Source organism: Lutjanus erythropterus, chromosome 15 (genome assembly GCF_056507025.1).
Source record: "Lutjanus erythropterus isolate fLutEry1 chromosome 15, fLutEry1.hap2, whole genome shotgun sequence".
NCBI lineage: Eukaryota > Metazoa > Chordata > Actinopteri > Lutjaniformes > Lutjanidae > Lutjanus > Lutjanus erythropterus.
The window spans coordinates 34,657,967-34,680,476 of NC_139331.1; the positions used below are offsets into that span (position 1 = coordinate 34,657,967).

Consider the following 22,510-nt stretch of genomic DNA (forward strand, 5'->3'; position numbering starts at 1 on the left):
CACGATAAACCCAAGTTCATCAGGCACAGATGAGCATATTGACCTGCTCAATTTAACATTAAGGCCAAAACGCATTAAAAGTGTCGTTAGAAAAGTCAGCTGAAGCTCCTATGGTGCACTGCAGGCTTCAGATTTAAAACTCCAGCACCACAGAACCGGCAGTAGTTTAATAAAAGGTTGCTATTTATATACATTTATTTATTTATTTAGTATTATTATTGTTAATAACAGTTAATTTCTTGAATAAAATATTGTCCTCTGAGGAGAAAAATCCTCACCTTTATTCAGCTCAGTCTACATAATGACAATATTCATGTTTTTGCATTAATGCAGCAGGATCATTTACATCAGTGTCACTCTGACAGTTTACATCAGTGAGGATGTTTTAGACCACAGCAGACAGAAAACTGCACACCGACACACACCGAGGAGATGAAGAGCAGAGACAGAGTCTGGACTCTTCATCCTGACTTACAATAACTCAGCGCAGTGACAAACGTTTTGTAGAGGAGACGAGCGTCTATCAGTTTGATCTTCACAGAGACAGATATTTTAGTCTGTAGTGTTTAAACCACTGAACTGTACAGTAACATCAGGATTCATCATCATCAATAAAGTTTTTATATCGGTCTTTACTTCACACTCGCTCTCCTCCCTCCCTCCTCTCTGCAGCTCATATCTCCTCCCTCACTGTTGATATCAGTCAGCATGAAGTAATTAAGTATTTAAAAGTACACAAATTGAACTTCAAGTAAAAAATCACACACCACAGAAGTGTACATTTATTTTGATTCACGATTATAAAACGTTTTTATATCAAGTTGACACATCTGTCTATATTCACGCTCTCTCTCTCTCTCTCTCTCTCTCTCTCTCTCTCTCTCTCTCTCTCTCTCTCTCTCTCTCTCTCTCTCTGCTGTGGGTCAGCCTTATTTTGACTTGTACCTGGTTTCAGGTGAAACTGCAGCTCAGTCTGCAGTCTCTACTCTCCCTCCTCCTATATACCTATTTTTTTGCGTTGCCTAAACAGAAAAGCCTGTTTTCACGTCAGGTAACAGGGAAACTCTGTTCTGATTCAAACAACGACAACGGCCAGGTTAATGTAACAGAACGTACGTTAATTGACCGTCAAAAAAATAGTGGTGTTCAAGGGAATTTGCAGTAACGTGTTATTAATGCATCTCCATATATTGAGCTTCCATTACTACACCGTTGCAGATGAGGACACACATGCATCACAGTACAAAGCACATTTGTTCCTTCAAGGCATAATTACTAATTGTTATAATACTGCAAACTGCTATTATGTTCCTTTGGACTTTGTGGTGTATATTAATACAATCCTCACAGATCTTCTATCTTATAACTAACGTGTGGTAACCAATAATTCCAACAATAACCGCCAATACAATCAGTACAGAAACAGCAAAAAAAGTAAGCAGCTCCTTCCACACTGAAATAAAGAAAAACAGAGCAGTGAGTCATCTGGTATCATTTACAGTTCATATACAACTCAATTTGTCAAAATTTGAGTTCATGATCAGAGTCACACTCACCCCTGATGATGCGCTGGCAGATGGAGACCTGAGAGAAAAAAAGACAAACAAAGAAAAGAATATGAGCAACAATAGTCAGTGATAATGCAGTGAACTCCATGTCTGTTCTGTGATTGTATCAGACCAGTAAATAAAGTCATTACCGAGAAAACAGGAACTCCAAGAAACTTCTGTATTTCACTCCATGCGATATGATTGCGGTCACAGTGCAGAAGTTTGTCCTCGTGGAAGAGACAGTCCACAGTGAGACGGACGTTGGGGTTGTCCACCTGTCTTCTGCTGTCAGCGACGGTATGATCAGGATTGAAGGTGTGATGCATCACCACCAGGATTACTGGTTTACCAGCTGTAAGGACAAAGAAACACGACCATAACTTCAAAGAACTGCCAATGTGGAGCCTTTAAGGAAATTCTTAAAAATAACAGAATAAAATGAAACATAAAATAAAAGTCCAGTCACAACCTGTACAAAAACTAACAGTATGAGAAGTATTTTTCATACCAAAATAAGTCATGTTCATGTGATTGGTCAAATTGGCCAAGACATTTCCTACCTGGAATATTCTGCAGGGCTTTGATGATGTCCGTTCCAATTCGTGATGCAACGGGACAGAAAACCAGAAGGTAGTCACTGTCCTCAGGAGAAAACACCTCAGTGTGACCAATACCATGAAGCCTCTCAACAAAGGTTTCATGGGCCCCATCAGATTTTCCTGCCTCGATGACTTTGAACTTTTTCCAGGACGCTAAAGACAAAAGAAAATTTGAGTTATTATTGAGCTGTGACAGTTTTTAGTCCCTTTTTTGGGATCGTTGTGACCTAAAATGTCTAAAATGTCTTTTTAAAAATTTGCAATGCATGTTGCAATGCTTTGAGGCAGTTTTGCAATTAAATTGCAAGACCAAGTGAAAATTGCAAAAGAAAGTTACAGTTTCTTTGTATGATTTATTAAAAATCAAAGGCAACTTGTCTGTACACAAAACAGGGTAAATCTGGACTCATCAGACCACATGACTTTTTTCCATCGCTCCAGAGTCCAGACTTTATGCTCCCTAACAAATTGAAGACTTTTTTCTGATTATCCTCACTGATAAGTGGTTTTTTTAAGGCTTCACAGCTGTTTAGTCCAAATCACTTCAGTTCTCTTCACATTGTGTCTGGAAATGTTCTTACTTTAAGAATTAAACACAGCCGTGAGTTCTACTGTTGATTTTTTACGATTTGATTTCACCAAATGTTTAAGTGATTTCTGACCAAATTTCTTCCCTGAAGACGATGGTTCACCTCCATCTTTCCAGGTTTTAATAATGTGTTGGACAGTTCTTAACCCAGTTTTAGTAGTTTCATCAATCTCCTTAGTTGTTCTTTGTTTGATGCAGGACAATAATTTGACTCTTCTGAAACAGAGGAACATCTTTTCCTCGACCACAGGATATGTCTTCTGACGTGTATGTTTAAGAAATGAGAAGCTGCTCACTGCATCAGTAAGAGTTCAATAACTTGTTACCAGCTGAAACATATTAATCACTGCAGTAATTATCCAATGGGAGGATCTTCCCTGTTTGATCAGTTAAGTCCAGGCAGTGACTTTTTTTTTTTTTCTTTATACACATACACTAACAGACAGTCTATGTTGTCAGTTTATGAAATAAATAAACATGTTTCCTCACCTGGTGCCACTTTCTGGTCCATGTCTCTGTGGAGGAGATAAAGAAACTTTAGTCAACATCATTTAACAAATTAAACAGAGCTGAACAAGCAGCATGTGTGTGTGTGTGTGTGTGTGTGTGTGTGTGTGTGTGTGTGTGTGTGTGTGTGTGTGTGTGTGTGTGTGTGTCACAAACTGCTTTGTCAGAGCTGCTCTGCTCGAGTTTGTACTCAGTAAGACACAGATAAAAAATACCTTAGAGGTCTATAACTAATATTAATCTGATGCATGGTTGAGAGTCAGCAGTTCACAGCCTCGCAGGTATTATTCACAACATGCCAATATATTGATATAATATATTAAAATTTAATGCAGTCATCCCCAAAGACTGGGTCTGGACCCACAGGTGGGTCACAGGAGATTTTATTTGCGTCCTCAAATAAAAAAAAGATCTTGGAAGGAATTCAGTCAATTTAAGATTCATATCTTCATATCTAAAATGTGTACATTGGTGAAGTGATGAGAGGAAAAACAAGAGTCTGTTAGTTTCATCTAAATGCACTTATTTTGTCTCATTTAGACTAAAATGTCCCGTGTTGTTTTCCTGATGAGAGGAAATAAAAACAGTCTAAATGAATTTATTTCTTAGTGTCAAGATGATATAGAGTGATGAGAAAGTGACAGTAAAAATGATCAGAAATGTTTATTTATGCACAAATGAACTCTTTGAATTTATTGATTAGGTGATTGTGACTGTTTGTTGTATTTATTATTATTATTATTGTTGTTGTTGTTGTTGTTGTTGTTGTTGTTGTTGTTATTTATTTCAATGTTATGTCATTTTGTTTTGTTTATTATTCTTAATAGTATTAGTATTGTTATTTTGTTTATTATTATGTTTTGTTTATTATTGTTGTTCTTTAAGTTTAAGTTTTAAGTTTATTTTAAGTAACGACTGAATTCAAAGTATTGAAGACTTAAATCAGTCTGTCTGGTCGGACCTTCGTTGTTAGAAACTGAAATAACTTCGCCTGTTTTGTGCCGATTTTTCCTCTTGTGTTTGTGTTTTGAACACTTGTTGGTCACCTACTAGAACTTAGTGTTTAACTGAATGTAAATCTTTAATTTCTGTGAAGTTTAAACAAATTATTAATAATTAGTTATTGATAATTAAACCTCCGCTCTCTGTCCGTGGTGCTGAAACAGACCTGATTTCACTGCTCCCTCTGAGTCCTGCATCACATGTAAACACCAGGCTCTGTGGATGTTAGATCGCTGTATTTGTGTATTAAACCAGTTTTCAATAACAGAATCGATCCCTGACATGACGTCATGCCGTGCTTCTTCCTGAAACAACGCCCCTGTCTGCCTCTGAGCTGCAGAACCTCTAAAACTCTCAGTAACATGTTGAGTCAGCAGTTCACTGACGCCTCGCACAGACATTTAAAAACATTATTTTATTTTTTAACTTACGGTGGATGGAGTCCATGTATCGTCCCCGGCAGGTCCATCCTTCACTGGACAGGAAGTCACAGTTAAATATGTTGGTTTGACATCAGGGGCGTGTCCACACTGATGGGGGGGTGGAGCTGATTTATGCGGAGATGATGTGACAGTTTCTCATAACATTTATATTTAAAAGATAAATAGTTCCACCAATCACAACACACCAGAGTGGCACCATACAAATATAATAAAACCTGATGCAGGCCTGGTCACATACGTGTTATTAGCATCACCTCCTAAATTACAAAATATTTTCAGTAGTATTGACAGATTGGCTGGCTAACTGGATTCCTGGGCTGCTAATGTTAGCAGTTGTTGTGTTTGGATAATGGTAGCAGTTGGTCTGTGTAGCTTATGTTAATGTTTGGTCTGTGTAGCTTATGTGGCGGCAAACGAAAGTCAATGCAGAGATGAGACAGAGACCGGGACTTAGTGTATGACAGGAGCAGTTTATTTGACAGACAGCTTGAGTTCAGGATGCTTGACCTTCTTTTATAAAGTCTCATCTGTGTTTGTATGCGTGTGCATGTGTGTGTGTGTGTGTGTGTGTGTGTGTGTGTGTGTGTGTGTGTGTGTGTGTGTGTGTGTGTGTGTGAGTGTGTGTGTCCTTCATTGAGCCCAGATGTTTCCTCCATTGGTCACTTCTGAGAGCCCCGTCCCCACAAACTCCAAATCAGTAAGTTCTAAAAAGAACAGAAAAAACAGAAAAGCTTTTTATTTATTTGAGAAATCAAATAAAATCTCCTGTGACCCACCTGTGGGTTCAGACCAAGTCTTTGGGTCAAATATATTACATTAAATATTACAGGTGTACCAAATTAAGTGGCCACTGTGTGGACATACAGTCTAATGAAGTTGGTGTTATCATATCAGTCTGTGTGGGACACACTGCTGTGTACTTTCATAAAGTCAGTATGAGCAGAAGTTGTTCTCTGTTTCTTTCTCTAAAAATGAAGGTGTGTTGTTTTTTGAAAAATATTCAACAGTTTGAGCAAATTAACACTTAAAATCAGGTTTAGTCCAGAGTTAAAGCTGTCCTGTCATGTGCTCAGACTCCCTCCACCCTCAGTGTGAAGGCGACACTGACACACTGTTTCTGTGATGTCAAATCAACACATAGTAACTGTAGTGTCGCTGTACAAATGTTGTATAAATGTGCTCTGCAGTTTCTCCTTCCTCCTGCTGTGTTCATATCTGATCTCTGGCTGAACTCTGACAGTTTACTGTTGTGTCTCTTCACTTCCTCTAGTGGTCAACTTGAGAACACGAATCCTGTCAAAACAAAAGTGAAAGTATTCAGACTCACAGGGAGGAGACGTTCGAGTGTTTCAGAGAAATGCCAGAGATACTTCAGACGAACTACCAGTCGATTTCGTAAGTTTGCATGTTGTGAATAATACCTGCGAGGCTGTGAACTGCTGACTCTCAACCATGCATCAGATTAATATTAGTTATAGACCTCTAAGGTATTTTTATCTGTGTCTTACTGAGTACAAACTCGAGCAGAGCAGCTGTGACAAAGCAGTTTGTGACACACACACACACACACACACACACACACACACATGCTGCTTGTTCTGCTCTGTTTAATTTGTTAAATGATGTTGACTAAAGTTTCTTTATCTCCTCCACAGAGACATGGTCCAGGACGAGGGAGCAGGTGAGGAAACATGTTTATTTATTTCATAAACTGACAACATGTTTCTCTGTAAACACTGTAGTACTTCAGCATTAAAGAGAGTAAACTACATTTAATGATTAGATAACATTTAAAGCTGCTTCTACTAATATTTTTATATTATAATCAGATCAGCTGACGAAACTATTATTGTTGCTGTTTATTGATCTTGTAAAACAATATTTTTTTGATTAATATACATTGTCCCCGGTAAATGAATAAATCCATATATTTTTGCATCAAATCCATGACAGCAATGCATCGTGGGTGATATACACCTCGTTGTTGACTCGCTCCCTCAGCCCTCCGAGGGTCGATCTCACCAAATTCACTTTATTTCTTTGGAAAAACACTTTTGATGGTGGTGGAGATTCAGCAAAGGCGTGTTGAACGACCAATGAAACTCATCAAGTTTTGCATCTGCGAGGCACCACAGTCAAGTTAGCATTAATAAATATGCAACATCCAGGTAGACTTTAAAGACTTTGATTAAAATCTTTTAAAGCAGCCTGAACAAACACACATTCTCATTAATCTGAATGAAGTCAGCAGGTTAGAATAAAACCAGTGACCAGCTGTCTGCAACAGAGTCAGTGCTTCTGTTTCTGTGTCTTTCATGTACAGACAGTAGCTTTGAACCAGGAGGTAACACACTGTATATCTGTGGTTTGAACATTTGTTCATTTATATTCAACATCTCTACTGACACAACAACTTACATCATTAGAGTCATTTTTTAGATGCTATAATCAATCATAAGTTGAACTTCTTTATGAAAGTAGAACAGGGATGTTTTTCAATTTATGCTGAAATAATTTTTCATCAATATTTTCCTTCATCTGGATCTGATGGTGTGTTTCCACAAAACTGTCAGCTCAATAATGACTAAAGTTTTCTTTTGTCTTAAGCATCATGGAAAAAGTTCTATGTCATCGTGGCAGGAAGAACTAATGGGGCTCATGAAACCATTGTTGAGTGGCTTCGTGGAGTTGGTCACACTGAGGTGTTTTCTCCTGGGGACAGTGACTACCTTCTGGTTTTCTGTCCTGTTGCATCACGAGTTGGAACAGACATCAGCGAGGCCCTGCAGGATATTCCAGGTAGGAAATGTCTTCAGTCATTGACCATACTACTTATTTTGGGGTGATAAATACTTCTCATACTGTTACTTTGTGTACAGGTTGTGACTGGACTTTATTTTGTTTTTCATTTTATTCTGTTATTTTTAAGAATTGGCAGTTCTTTGAAGTTATTTTCAGTCTAAAATAGCTGTTGTTGCTGGTGTTGCTGAGCCCTACACTAAGGAGGATAAATACTGACTCTTAGTGTTGCACAGTATACTGATACTAGAAAGGTATTGCAGTACACTTGTGGGTGTTTTTCTACTTTCATGGTGAGCAGAAGAAGAGCTGTGGCTGCTAACAATACAGATGGTAGTTTTGCAGACTGTCCACGGTTTGTTGATAAAGCAGATACACAGAATTTAAATATGGCATTATTTCATTTGCACAGTCGACAGGCAGGGCAACTTCACAGACACCACAAAGCTCGTCTGTAAAGATGTTTTAAAGCCACTCAGACCAGGAGAGTCAACATGTCTGATTTGACAAAGACTCTCCCTGACAGGTTGGTTAGTGAATGTGATAGATAACATAATAACATGTCCACAAATACAAATACAAACAAGTGATTTATTTGGTGACAAGAAAATCTTCTCACCATCAGAGTTTGATGAGCAAATTAAGGGTTTGATGTATTTCTCACTCTTTTGAACCAGCCACTAGGAGGCGCAAGTGATCAACAACTGCTTCAGTTTGAAATCTTGTTTCAACTAAAGACAACATATGTGGACGTCATGTTAATGTAAATCTCTGACAGTTGTGGTGTCGTTGCAGTAGGTGCTTCACCATCTGTTATAAAGTTGAAGTTGAAATGAGAAATGTGTGGAACCACATTGAGTAAAAAACAAAAGTAATCAGTTTCATCTTGTTTCTGACTCACTTGGTCGTGTTTCTCTGTTCTTACAGCTGGTAAACCAGTAATCCTGGTGGTGATGCATCACACCTTCAAGCCTGATCATATCGTAGCTGACAGCAGAAGACAGGTGGACAAAGACAACGTCTGTCTCACTGTGGACTGTCTCTTCTATGAGGGCAGCCTTCTGACCAGTAACCGCAATGATATCGCATGGAGTGAAATTCAGAAGTTTCTTGGAGTTCCTGTTTTCCCGGTAATGACTTGATTTATTGATCTGATACAATCACAGAATAGATGTGGAGTTCACTGATATTGTGATATTAAGAGATAAAGGGTTGCTGTGGTCCATGTCAGTGTTGCAGATTCATTATAATTGACTATTGCTGATCATGTTCTTGTCTTTTTTTGTCTTTTCTTCTCTCAGGTCTCTGCACCTCCTTTAGGATGTAAGTATGACTCTGATCATGAACTAAGACTTTAGATCGGACTATCAGTCTATCTTTAAACTTCACTATTGAACTGTAAATGATACCAGATGACTCACTGCTCTGTGTTTCTTTTTTTTATTTTAGTGTCTGACAACCGTCGGAAATGGATCATCATAATTGCTCTTATACTGTTGGCAATAGTGCTCATTATAATTATCCCCATTGTGGTGAGCCAGAAAAAAGATGGTGTGTCAGGATTGTACTCACCAACACAACTAAGTCCGACAGAAGATAACAGCAGTCTGCTGCATGATCACAATTAATAATCATGTCTCCAAGGGACAAATGTGCCTTGTACTGTGATGCATGTGTCCTCATCTGCAAAAACGTCGTAATGGAAGAATTAACATTATAATATAAGCTGAGCTTTTTGACCATGAATATTTTATCTGAATCACAAAAATTAATGGAAGATGTTCATGTTTATTTCCACTACATGGGTCATGTTCATTTAACTTTGGTCCGTTCTACATTTCTCTCCTGGTGTGAATCTTTCAGCTGCTAAAGAGTAACGTGTGTGTCTGTATGAGTCACCGAGGATCCTGACGTCCATATTTGATGAGTTGGGAATGAAAACAACCTCCTTTTCCTGAAAAGTCACTACTTAAGTTATCTAATGTCAGCAAAACACTACTTAACTGGCTAGCTAATGTTAGCAAAATGTTTCCTAATGCTAATTTTCCATGATTTTTCAGGTCTCCAATAGTATTTTTTAACTAACGTCAAAGCTTGGTTTTATTTTCAACATACATACATCATACATGTATATGTATAATATTCTTATTACCTTTTTATCACATTTATTCAAACTTACGGGTCAATATGGTGGTAAGTTCCATATTTAATTCATTCAGAGTCTTCACTCCAGACATTATATGAGTCTGGACAAACTTATTAAGAGTTGTTTCCCACCATGAGCAAACACTTGGCAACAGTGGCGAGGAAAAACTTCAGTTTAACTGGTTGCTGTAACTGTTTCTCTGGTCTGTACAAAACAAATCTCTTACTTTAGAGAATGCAAAGTGATTGGGGACAAATTCATTAAATGAGAATATAAAGGTGTGGTAAAGACCCCAGTGTTTATGCTTTTGACATGTAATTTTTGTGGCATGTTCATGTTTAAATGTTTGTTTTGTAGACAAGAGTATTAGCAAGTTTTAAATGAAGACGAAACATCTGTAAAATGATTATTGTTCCTGCTTTGTGTTCATCAGTGTTGTCTTTCTCCTTCATGAAGAATAAACAAGTTGAAGTTACTTCATCATATTTGTGTATTGTCTTTGTAAATTATAAATTCTTAAAGAATAAAGTATTGTAAAAGTATTGTAAAGTACAAGTAAAGGCAAAGACTTGAAAATCTACTCATAAAAGTACAAGTACCCCAGAAAACTACTTTATTACAGTAATTTGAATATCTGTAATTACTCACTTCCACCTTTGCATAAAAGTGCTGAGGACTTGGTACTTGAGTAAAACTTTGTTTGGTTGTTTTTCTAAGTGCACCTAAAATATCATCTCCAACATTGTCAGAGACGCATCAACAGGCTGCGATTCACCCGTCATCACTGAGTGTGAGCAGCTTGTTCCTCTGCAGCCCTGATAGGCTCCCATTAACTTCCTCACATCTGCCAGCATCCAAACAGATACAAAGTTCAGCACTGACTTAAAAGAGACTTATACCAATTAAAACCCTTTTTTCCTTTATTTCCCGATATTTAGTTTAAATGATTCCCCAATTAAGTGAATCAACTGCTTTATTTTTTGTTTAAACCTTCAAGACAAAATTCGTTTCAAACCAACAAAGAAGATCAGAATAAATGAAAGTGGAGGAGACGCTTGTCCTCTTGTCAACAAGCTGTTATCTCCACCAAAGCAACAAGACATAAAAGTAACCTGCGTAACCATGAATACTGATGCAAAACATGAAGTGTGTGGCATTAATAAATTCTGGAAACAGAAACCATTTGTATAAAAGTAATGAGCCAACTTTAAAAGAATGACACGCACATCAATACTTATTTTTAATGATTATTTGAGCCTTTATTTATTTATTAAATCTTTTTTTGGAAAACCGGAGCACCCGGAGAAAACGTGATGGGAACAGGGGGGAAATCACTACGTCAGTGTCACCTTATGATGATGGTATAAATGATGACATGTAATGACATGTGATGGGCCTGAAATCAGCTATAATTAATGTTGTCCAAACATAGCTGAGATTTTTTTTGGAAAACCGGAGCACCCGGAGAAAACGTGACGGGAACAGGGGGGAAATCACTACGTCAGTGTCACCTTATGATGATGGTATAAAAGATGACATGTATGTTGGATTGTACTGAAACACACTCACCCTCGTTCACTTTGAGCCCAAACTATCAGTTGTAGCTGAGCATCATGAGAAACACCTGCAGACTCATTTCAGTGAGGCAAGAAGTGACTTCTGCTTCTGATTTAGAAATGTCTGTTTATGATCTGTATCATGATCATCAGAACTATTATTGCTTCGGCTTATTGATCTCGTAACACAAGATTGTTTTTTTCTTATTGATATGCATAGCTAGACGACTGGGTCAGAGCATCTCCAAAACTGTAGTTCTTGTGGGATGTTCCTGATCTGCAGTGGTCTGTATCTACCAAAAGTGGTCCAAGGAAGGAACAGTGGTGAACCGGCGACAGGGTCATGGGCGGCCGAGGCTCACTGATGCACGTGGGGAGCAAAGACTGGCCTGTGTGATCTGATCCAACAGACAAACTACTGTTGCTCAAAGTGCTGAAGAAATTGATGCTGGTTCTGATAGAAAGGTGTGCTTTTACGTCTTAAGTACAAGTAAAAGCAAAGACTTTGCATAAAAGTGCTGAGGACTTGGTACTTGAGTAAAACTTTGTTTGGTTGTTTTTCTAAGTGCACCTAAAATATCATCTCCAACATTGTCAGAGACGCATCAACAGGCTGCGATTCACCCGTCATCACTGAGTGAAAAACTCACTACGTCAGTGTCACCTTATGATGATGGTATAAATGATGACATGTAATGACATGTGATGGGCCTGAAATCAGCTATAATTAATGTTGTCCAAACATAGCTGAAATTTTTTTTGGAAAACCGGAGCACCCGGAGAAAACGTGACGGGAACAGGGGGGAAATCACTATGTCAGTGTCACCTTATGATGATGGTATAAATGATGACATGCATGACATGTGATGGGCCTGAAATCAGCTATAATTAATGTTGTCCAAACATAGCTGAGACACTGCTGAAGAAAGGTTGAATCCTTTGTTGAAACACTTGTGCCATGTTAGTTTTGGTCCTGGAAAAAACACCTGCAACATACCCGAAGAGTGTCTGAGTAGATGTCACGACACACTCAAACAGACTCAAAGGAGGTGGAGCGTGCTCTGGATCGAGGTCATAAGCATCTCCACTGTATGTATCTTCTCTGGTCGTGGAAAAATAAGCTGTAGTTGTTTCTCCGGTCTTGCAAACAGCAGTAACGTCTACTTCGTTCCTGGAAATAACAGCAGTAGTTTTTGCTGTGGTGTGGGGTAAAGCAACAGTATTTCCTCTGTAGAATGGGGAAGACACAGTTGTCCATCTTGCTCTGATCTTTGTATTGAGTTCTGGAAATGTCAGTGACAATGCTTGCACAGAGTTTGGAAGAATAAGTATCAATTCTTCCACTGGTTCTTGAAGAATCAACTGGATTTCTTGCCCAGACTGCGGCAAAAGCAGCTTCAATCCCTGCTCTGGGCCTAGATAAAACAGCCACACTTCTTGTTCTGGTTGTGGTAAAACAAACCGCAAATCTTGATTTAATCCTGAAAAAAGCAGCAGCAGTTCTGCTTCTGCCACTGGAAAAATGAGCAGTGATTCTGGCCTTGTCCTGGAAAAAAATGAAGCAATTCTCTCTCTTATACTGTCACAAACATGTACAGTTCTTGTTCTTATCATGGAAAAAACATCTGAAGCCACGGTTCTTATCGTGGAATAAATATCTGCAGTTTTTTCTGAGATGAAAGGTCTGAGGACATTTTCAAGCAGACCTGTCCATCGATTAATTCCATTTTGAATTTTTTCTCTGGCTGCGGTAATGGTGTCTGCAATTATTGCTTGTAGTCTGGAAAAATAAGAGCCTTGCTCCTGGTTGAAGTCAGTATCGATATCTTCTCCGATTATGTGAAAATCGGCTGCGTCGCTTTGCGTGTCCTGGTGAAAAACACCAGTAGTTCTCGTTTGGGCCCTTGAAAAAACTATTTCAGTTTTTCGAGCAACTGTGATGGAAACAGGTTCACAAAATTCTGTGGTCTCAGAAACACTGGCACCATAAACAATTCTTGTACTGTACAGAATCAATATTTTCTGCGATTGTGGAAGAAATATAAATATTGCTTCTGTGGGTATTGGAAAAGTCAGCAGCACTTCTTTTCCAGACTGTGGAAAAAACAGCTTCAGTCTTTCTTCTGGGCCTGTAAAAACCAGCCACATTTCTTGCTCTGGTTCCGTTAAAAACAGCTCCAATTGTTGGTCTACTTCAAAAAAATACAAGTGCAATTCCGTCTCTGCTCTTGGAAAAATCAGTAGCAATTCTTTATTTGTCCAGGAAAATCCAGGAACCAATCTCATGGACTTGAAAAAACGAGCAGCAATTTTAGCTACCGTCTTGGAAAGGAAGCGAAAAGAAGTACAACCGAAGATCCAAAATACCAAGGCAAATTCAACTGTGTCTATGGTCATGATGACAGATAGTTGCAAATCCTGTATTTCTGTCCCCACTGGGTCAGGGATATCGGGGCAGATACGTGGAGACATGGAGAGATCCAGACGACAAAATTCAAGCTTCTTGCTGCCAGAGCGACTCATGCGAATCACGGGTCCAGTGCTTACCTGCCTTTGGTTCTCTTGCTGAGTTTCATTTAACAGACTGTTCAAGTCTGCGCAGCGGCTGAGATCTGGATCCAAAAGGTAACCTGTCATGTCTACGAATAGTGTGAGTTGAAAAGAGATAAATATTTCTTACGTGTGTAACTGGAGTCCTGCTGAAACAACGCCTTTGGTCTGTTGAGAGTTTGTGCTATATATGCCCTGGCTGTCAGCTCTGATGATACGTCATCAAAGGAACGTTACGTCATCGCGTTCTGGAATGGTGCGGGATGACGTCACAACGTGTTCGTAGATGTTGTTGTTGTTGTTGTTGTTGTTGTTGTTGTTGTTTAAGTTAAAAGAATGTTGACTCCATGTTTGACAAAACACGTCAGACGGGACGTCGGTTTGGAAAATATGTTACGCTCCTTGGTGTTTAAAATCCAGGTTATATGGCGTGTAGTATAACTTTATTATCAGGCTTGGGGAGTAACGGATTACATGTAACGGCGTTACGTAATTAGGACACAAAAAAGGTACCTGTAATCCGTTACAGTACAGACTGTACTATGTAATCAGATTACCGGTATATTTGATAAAAACTGGGATTACTTTGTAGGATTACGTTTTAAAATCAAACACTGCAGCAGACACATGAACAGTGCGCACGCATTGCGACACTTTACGACACTTTACGACACAACACCACAACAAATCAACACGTGAAACGAGCAGCGGCGATCCGCGTGTAAACATAATGTCAGCTGAGGTCCTTCATCAAAGAGAAATGCCTTTTCCTGGATGGAAACTCCGGCATCATTTTGAGTTTAAATCAGAAAAGGGGAACAACATCAGATTATGTCTCCCAGCTGTTAAAAATACTGTCATCATCCAGGGACTCGACGTGGACATCTTGACGTTACCAGGTGAATTCATCAGGTCTGTTTTGAAAAGGACACCGGGTGAAGGTATGTACAGACACTTCTGGAGAATCGGGAAAAACGAGGCAAAAAGTTTATTCTTTCTGTTTGCTAATGTGTCAGACAAAAAGTTTGTGTGATTTTGATTGGCGAGGCTTCAGCTGTCCTGTTCTGTTTTGAAGTCGTATGTTCACCTGTAAGAGAAAAAGCTGTGCCTGTATGATTATACGTGGCTTATGATGAAACTTAGTACCTAACTAAACTAAACACAATCGATATGCTTGACTAAACTGATGCATCCAGTACAGAACCTGTTATGAAATGTGGGACCACTTCAACTATGTGTTCACTGTAGTTTTGGAGTTTTTCTACCTCTTGTTCTGTCTCTCTAATTATTTTCTTTCTGTCATGTTAAATGAGGCATGTACAATGTATGTTTTTGTGTAAGCATTCTTCATGTCTGCACTTAACATAACCTCGTATTTCATACTTTTTGCATGGGAACAGCATTGAGTCCCCAAAAGACACTATTGAAAACATATGTACATGTTAAAACTTTACTCATAGATTCATTTAGACTGAGTTAACAGCTCATTTATTTTTATTTACTCTTATCAGGAAAACAACACGGCTCATTTCAGCCCAAATGAGACCAAATAAGTGCATCTAGATAAAATTAACAGGCTCTTGTTTTTTCCTCTCACCACTTTAACATTATACACATTTTAAATATGCTGTGTACTTTCATAAAGTCAGTATGAGCAGAAGTTGTTCTCTGTTTCTTTCTCTAAAAATGAAGGTGTGTTGTTTTTTTAAAAATATCCAACACTTTGAGCAAATTAACACTTAAAATCAGGTTTAGTCCAGAGTTAAAGCTGTCCTGTCATGTGCTCAGACTCCCTCCACCCTCAGTGTGAAGGCGACACTGACACACTGTTTCTGTGATGTCAAATCAACACATAGTAACTGTAGTGTCGCTGTACAAATGTTGTATAAATGTGCTCTGCAGTTTCTCCTTCCTCCTGCTGTGTTCATATCTGATCTCTGGCTGAACTCTGACAGTTTACTGTTTTGTCTCTTCACTTCCTCTAGTGGTCAACTTGAGAACACGAATCCTGTCAAAACAAAAGTGAAAGTATTCAGACTTACAGGGAGGAGACGTTTGAGTGTTTGCAAGAAACAGCAGAGATACTTCAGACGAACTACCAGTCGATGTCGTAAGTTTGCATGTTGTGAATAATACCTGCGAGGCTGTGAACTGCTGACTCTCAACCATGCATCAGATTAATATTAGTTATAGACCTCCAAGGTATTTTTTATTTGTGTCTTACTGAGTACAAGCTCGAGCAGAGCAGCTGTGACAAAGCAGTTTGTGACACACACACACACACACACACACACACACACACACACACACACACATATGCTGCTTGTTCAGCTCTGTTTAATTTGTTAAATGATGTTGACTAAAGTTTCTTTATCTCCTCCACAGAGACATGGACCAGGAAGTGGCACCAGGTGAGGAAACATGTTTACTTCTTTCATAAACTGACAACATGTTTCTCTGTAAACACTGCAGTACTTCAGCATTAAAGAGAGTAAACTACATTTAATGATTAGATAACATTTTAAGCTGCTTCTACTAATATTTTTATATCATAATCAGATCAACTGACAACATGTTATGATTGTCTCAGTGATGAACCAACTGACTTTCAGTTTGTGTGTCTTTCAAATATGGCCGCTACGCTTCAAACAGTGAAGCTGTAGGTACCCCTCTGTGTTTCCTGAGTTCCACTTCCTCTCATTCATGTGTCTCACAGAGGACACTTGGAGAGCAGAGGGTGAGGGGAGGAGTGTTGGATTGTACTGAAACACACTCACCCTCGTTCACTTTGAGCCCAAACTATCAGTTGTAGCTGAGCATCATGAGAAACACCTGCAGACTCATTTCAGTGAGGCAAGAAGTGACTTCTGCTTCTGATTTAGAAATGTCTGTTTGTGATCAGTATCATGATCATCAGAACTATTATTGCTACGGCTTATTGATCTTGTAACACAAGATTGTTTTTTCTTATTGATATGCATAGCTAGACGACTGGGTCAGAGCATCTCCAAAACTGTAGTTCTTGTGGGATGTTCCTGATCTGCAGTGGTCTGTATCTACCAAAAGTGGTCCAAGGAAGGAACAGTGGTGAACCGGCGACAGGGTCATGGGCGGCCGAGGCTCACTGATGCACGTGTTGAGCAAAGACTGGCCTGTGTGATCTGATCCAACAGACAAACTACTGTTGCTCAAACTGCTGAAGAAATTGATGCTGGTTCTGATAGAAAGGTGTCAGAACACACAGTGTATCAGAGTTTGTTGTGTATGGACGAGTCAGGGTGCCCATGCTGACCCCTGTGCACCGCCAAAAGCGGCAACAATGTGCATGTGAGCATCAGAACTGGACCACAAAACAATGGAAGAAGGTGGCCTGGTCTGATGAATCACGTTTTCTTTTACATCACGTGGATGGCTGGGTGCATGTACATCAGTTACCAGGGGAACACATGGCACCAGGATGCACTATGGGAAGAAGACATGCCAGCAGAGGCAGTGTGATGCTTTGAGCAGTGTTCTGCTGGTTCTTGGCGTCTTGCCACAGAACAAAAATGGTTCAGGAATGGTTTGAGGAGCATAACAAGTTTGAGGCGTTGACTTGGCCTCCGGATTCCCAAACAATCTTGTATAAATATACTTCCACAGTGCCTAGGATCAGCAGATGAATTTAATACTACTTTAGCTTTTTATTTAATGAAAAAAACACACCAGAGTTTGATTAAAATCTTTTAATGCAGCCTAAACAAACACACATTCTCATTAATCTGAATGAAGTCAGCACGTTAGAATAAAACCAGTGACCAGCTGTCTGCAACAGAGTCAGTGCTTCTGTTTCTGTGTCTTTCATGTACAGACAGTAATTTTTTTAGATGCTATAATCAATCATAAGTTGAACTTCTTTATGAAAGTAGAACAGGGATGTTTTTCAAAAACTCTGTCAGCTCAATAATGACTCAAATATTCTTTTGTCTTTAGCATCAGGGGAAAACTTCTATGTCATCGTGGCAGGAACAACTAATGGGGCCCCTGAAACCATTGTTGAGTGGCTTCGTGGAGTTGGTCACACTCAGGTGTTTTCTCCTGAGGACAGTGACTACCTTCTGATTTTCTGTCCCGGTGCATCACAAGTTGGAACAGACATCAGCGAGGCCCTGCAGGATATTCCAGGTAGGAAACATGACTTATTTTGGTATGAAAAATACTTCTCATACTGTTAGTTTTTGTGCAGGTTGTGACTGCACCTTTACTTTATTTTTCATTTTATTCTGTTATTTTTAAGAATTGGCAGTTCTTTGAAGTTATTTTCAGTCTAAAATAGCTGTTGTTGCTGGTGTTGCTGAGCCCTACACTAAGGAGGATAAATACTGACTCTTAGTGTTGCACAGTATACTGATACTAGAAAGGTACTGCAGTACCCAGCTGTTAAAAACGACACAATCCCACCTTTTATTAGTTACAATACTTTATGACTGACAGTGTTTTTACAAGAGCTGTATTGCTCCACATGTGACAGTGGCGTCTCTGCTTTCACTTCCTCCAGACATTGGAGGCGTGCAAAACATTTTCCTACTTTCACAGTGAGCAGAACGAACGTTAAAGATGCTAGACTTGCAGACCGCAGATGCACAGAGCGAAATATGGCATTATTTCATTTGCACAGTCGACAGGCAGGGCAACTTCACAGACACCACAAAGCTCGTCTGTAAAAGATGTTTTAAAGCCACTCAGACCAGGAGAGTCAACATGTCTGATTTGACAAAGACTCTCCCTGACAGGTTGGTTAGTGAATGTGATAGATAACATAATAACATGTCCACAAATACAAAGATGAACAAGTGATTTAAGGGTTTGGCTTACCTCTCGCTCTTTTTAACCAGACACTAGGGGCTGCAAGTGATGTTATGAATAATAATTATAATGATTCGTTTTATTTGACGGCGCCTTTCATGATACTCAAGGTCTCCTTACATCAGGTAATGACAACAGCATAGATAATACATCATAGAAAGCATACAATCAGCAACAACAGTAGAAAAACATACAGCAGAAATCATTTAAAATTAAGATTAAAAACAAAATAAAGATGAGATTCTGACAAAGACGTCAAAGCTAGTTTAAGAGCAGTTTTAAATTTTGAAGCAGAGTCTAATGTATGGTTATTTGGAGGGGGAGATGGTGTGTTTACACAAAACTCTTTTGTCTTTAGCATCAGGGAAAAGGTTCTATGTCATCGTGACAGGAAGAACTAATGGGGCTCATGAAACCATTGTTCAGAAGTTTCGTGGAGTTGGTCACACTCAGGTGTTTTCTCCTGAGGACAGTGACTTTCTTCTGGTTTTCTGTCGTGTTGCGTCAAGTTGGCAAGTTGGAACAGACATCAGCGAGGCCCTGCAGAATATTCCAGGTAGGAAATGTCTTCGGTCATTGTTCGGCCAATTTGACCAATCACATGAACATGACTTATTTTGGTATGAAAAATACTTCTCATACTGTTAGTTTTTGTACAGGTTGTGACTGGACTTTTATTTTGTTTTTCATTTTATTCTGTTATGTTTAAGAATTGGCAGTTCTTTGAAGTTATTTTCAGTCTAAAATAGCTGTTGTTGCTGGTGTTGCTGAGCCCTACACTAAGGAGGATAAATACTGACTCTTAGTGTTGCACAGTATACTGATACTAGAAAGGTACTGCAGTATCCAGCTGTTAAAACGATATGATCCCATCTTTTAATAGTTACAATTCTTTATGACTGACAGCGTTTTTATCAGAGCTGTATTGCTCCACATGTGACAGCGATACGATATGTCGTAATATGTCGTTATAAATCTTTAAATGGCCGACGATTCAGTTCTGTCATGATACGATATGATGCGATACAAGACAATGCAATGTGTGAATCTTTACATTTTGATTTAATTAATGCAACATTTGTAGAGTGCTGTTAGTTTAAAAAAATCCTGATAGTTTTACTCAATATAGTAACAGCAGAGACAGAGAGGAGACATTACAGTGGTGTTAACATCTTATTATGAGTCTCATGTGTAAATGAGATCATATAGCCTAAATGAAAATCTGTGAACAAACTTTAAAACTGTTTAAAATATCAGTATTTCTGCAGTAAGTTTGTGGTTTGTTTATTTCAGTCTTTGGTTTGACACAACACCTCATTGCGCAACGGAAATAACATCTCAATAAATAAATACAGCAGCTAGACAAGGTCCAAGAAAAAAAAAAAAGAAAACAAGAATAAGCACATCAAAATAAACAAAAAAATAAGTAACTAAAGAGGGCATTTAATAGACATTCAAGACCAAAAAGGTGTAGGCTGAAGCGTAGCTTATTTCACCTACCCTTTTACAAAACAGCTCATATTACCCAATGCAATCTCTTCAGCATAGAAGGTACCACAGCTCATAGTTCTAATTTATATAAGTTGATCATCCTGCTTTTAAGTATTTTTTTTAAATGTATTTATTGTACTACATGTTTTTAGATCATTTTCAAGATTATTCCATAAGTTAGCCGCTGTTGCAGTTGTACATCTTTGTTTTATGTTGGTTTTCAGGTTCAGCTCCTCATAGTTCTTTGCAGCATGATTGTAATCCACAGTTTCAATCCCGCCATCATCTAATTCGAATTCATAGTCATCTAGTTCATCGAATGGCAAGGAAAAATCTATATCCGATATGGTATGGTCCATCATAGTTCATTAGTTTTTATCAAGAAACAACACATATGCACCCACATGGGTCTGCATGAAGTCCACAAGGATCCTCTTCATTATCTCTCCTGTGCTGGCGCAAAAGTAGACTTTATCTATATTTTCAAGCTCTTTTAATTCTCTCACCATCAGCACTTTTGCGCTCTCAGGAGGTCCGTTCAGCCGTATCAGGACCCTACAGTTCCTCCCGCTCAAGATTTTCACTCCTTTACTCCATGTCGTTTATTTTCATATATTCTTCCTTGATGATTGTTTTGCGGTGCTTCACCTCATCCATCAGTTCGATGTGTTTGGTCTGTCGGTTGGAGACTTTGCTTAACTCCTCACTCAGAAAGGACCGTGATCTCCTGATTTCTTCCATTTCCTCATCCATCACATTTTGTTTGTTTTGTTTGTTCAATTTGGGTGACATTTTGCTACCTACTGCCGCCTTGTTTATTAATCAGCTGATTTTTTTTTTGGAGCTTAATGTGATTTTTAGCTTAGCCAGGAAAGAGCCAATAGACCAACCAACAAAGAAAGAATGACACAAGAACACATGTTAACTCTTATTCCAGTGTTGTCTGACCTTGAACACGCCGTGCAGCTGCTCATGTTAATGTAAATCTCTGACAGTTGTGGTGTCATTGCAGTAGGTGCTTCACCATCTGTTGCCTGATGGGAACCTGCGCTCTACTGAGTGACCTCTTCTACTTTATTGTCTTTATCTGTCTGGCTGTAAAACCAGTTGCACCGTGATAAATAAAGTTGAAGTTGAAATGAGAAATGTGTGGAACCACATGGAGTAAAAAACAAAAATAATCAGTTTCATCTTGTTTCTGACTCACTTGGTCGTGTTTCTCTGTTCTTACAGGTGGTAAACCAGTAATCCTGGTGGTGATGCATCACACCTTCAATCCTGATCATATTATACCTGACAGCAGAAGACAGGTGGACAAAGACAACGTCCGTCTCACTTTGGACTGTCTCTTCTATGAGGACAAACTTCTGACCAGTAAACGCAATGATAACGCATGGAGTGAAATTCAGAAGTTTCTTAGCGTTCCTGTTTTCTCGGTAATGACTTGATTTATTGATCTGATACAATCACAGAATAGAAGTCGAGTACTAAGAGATAAAGGGTTGTCCATGTCAGTGTTGCAGATTCATTATAACCAACTATTGTTGATCATATTCTTTTCTTTTTTTGTCTTTTTTTCTCTCAGTTCTGGCAGAGGTTGTTGGCCGTCCGCCAGGGTTTCTCCTCTCTCAGCTCGTCTCGGCAACCTAATGGTATATCACCTAATTTAAAGGACCAGTGTTCAGGATTTAGTGCCGTCTAGCTCAAAATGTATCTCGATCCAGTGTTTGGTTTGTCTGTTCTTGCTACTGTAGAAACATGACGGTGCAACACGGCTGACTTCATAGATATAAATGGATCAATCTAATGAAAACCCACCTATTCTTAGTTTTAGGTGATTATACACTAAAAACATGAATGAAAACGAAAGAAGAGACTTAAGATTATGTTCAGTTTCTGTCATATTCTGCCAATTAATGCTTGTCAATGGTAGACTCTTCAACTTACGTAAGTAACTTAACTTACATAACATCTTAAAAATACTCAGTGTTGAATATTGGTTTTATACTGTTTGTTTGATCAAATCATACGTGGTCTTTCTCACTCTTTATACGACGTCACCTGACTCTGACGGCTCATTAAAACATAATGCCAGAGGGACGCCTCCAGCAGAGACACTGAAGGGGTTCCTACAGTCTCATAGTTTGAGGGACAGTGACCAAGGTCCCCTATTTCATGTGTTGGGAGTGAAAACAGGCTGTTCGGCCACAACAAGCAGCTGTTTTCATGGATAATGCTCTGATAAACCTGCTGTGTGCCATCTACCCAACACCAAACAGCAGACAGACAAAATTAGAGACTAGCTGGTGAACTTTTAACAGCTAAAGAACCAAATATTTCCTTTAAGAGTTGGTGGAGACCAAATACAGAACTAAAAGAGGGTGTGACAGAAATGGTAAACAGACTCCAAATGAATGATAGCATTGCTTTGTT

The 22,510-nt window shown here is 38.9% G+C and overlaps 2 protein-coding genes across 2 annotated transcripts in view; one reads left to right on the forward strand and one right to left on the reverse strand.

Moving 5' to 3' along the window:
* Nucleotides 1-1,631: 1,631 nt before the first annotated feature.
* On the reverse strand, nucleotides 1,632-4,769 carry LOC146314809 (uncharacterized). The gene is made up of 5 exons (XM_084737107.1): nucleotides 4,679-4,769; nucleotides 3,228-3,253; nucleotides 2,111-2,302; nucleotides 1,700-1,902; nucleotides 1,632-1,658 (listed from the first exon to the last, which is right to left on the reverse strand). The coding sequence occupies exons 1-5, from the start codon at nucleotides 4,714-4,716 to the stop codon at nucleotides 1,632-1,634; spliced, it is 486 nt and encodes a 161-aa protein (XP_084593233.1). The 5' UTR covers nucleotides 4,717-4,769.
* Nucleotides 4,770-5,744: 975 nt separating this feature from the next.
* Nucleotides 5,745-22,510, forward strand: part of LOC146314810 (uncharacterized) — a 29,566-nt gene continuing 12,800 nt past the window's right edge. The window contains exons 1-4 of the mRNA XM_084737108.1: nucleotides 5,745-6,085; nucleotides 16,127-16,152; nucleotides 17,714-17,905; nucleotides 18,945-19,142. Coding sequence (XP_084593234.1) covers nucleotides 6,048-6,085; nucleotides 16,127-16,152; nucleotides 17,714-17,905; nucleotides 18,945-19,142 — 454 coding nt within the window. The 5' untranslated portion in view covers nucleotides 5,745-6,047. The remainder of the gene's footprint in view (nucleotides 6,086-16,126; nucleotides 16,153-17,713; nucleotides 17,906-18,944; nucleotides 19,143-22,510) is intronic.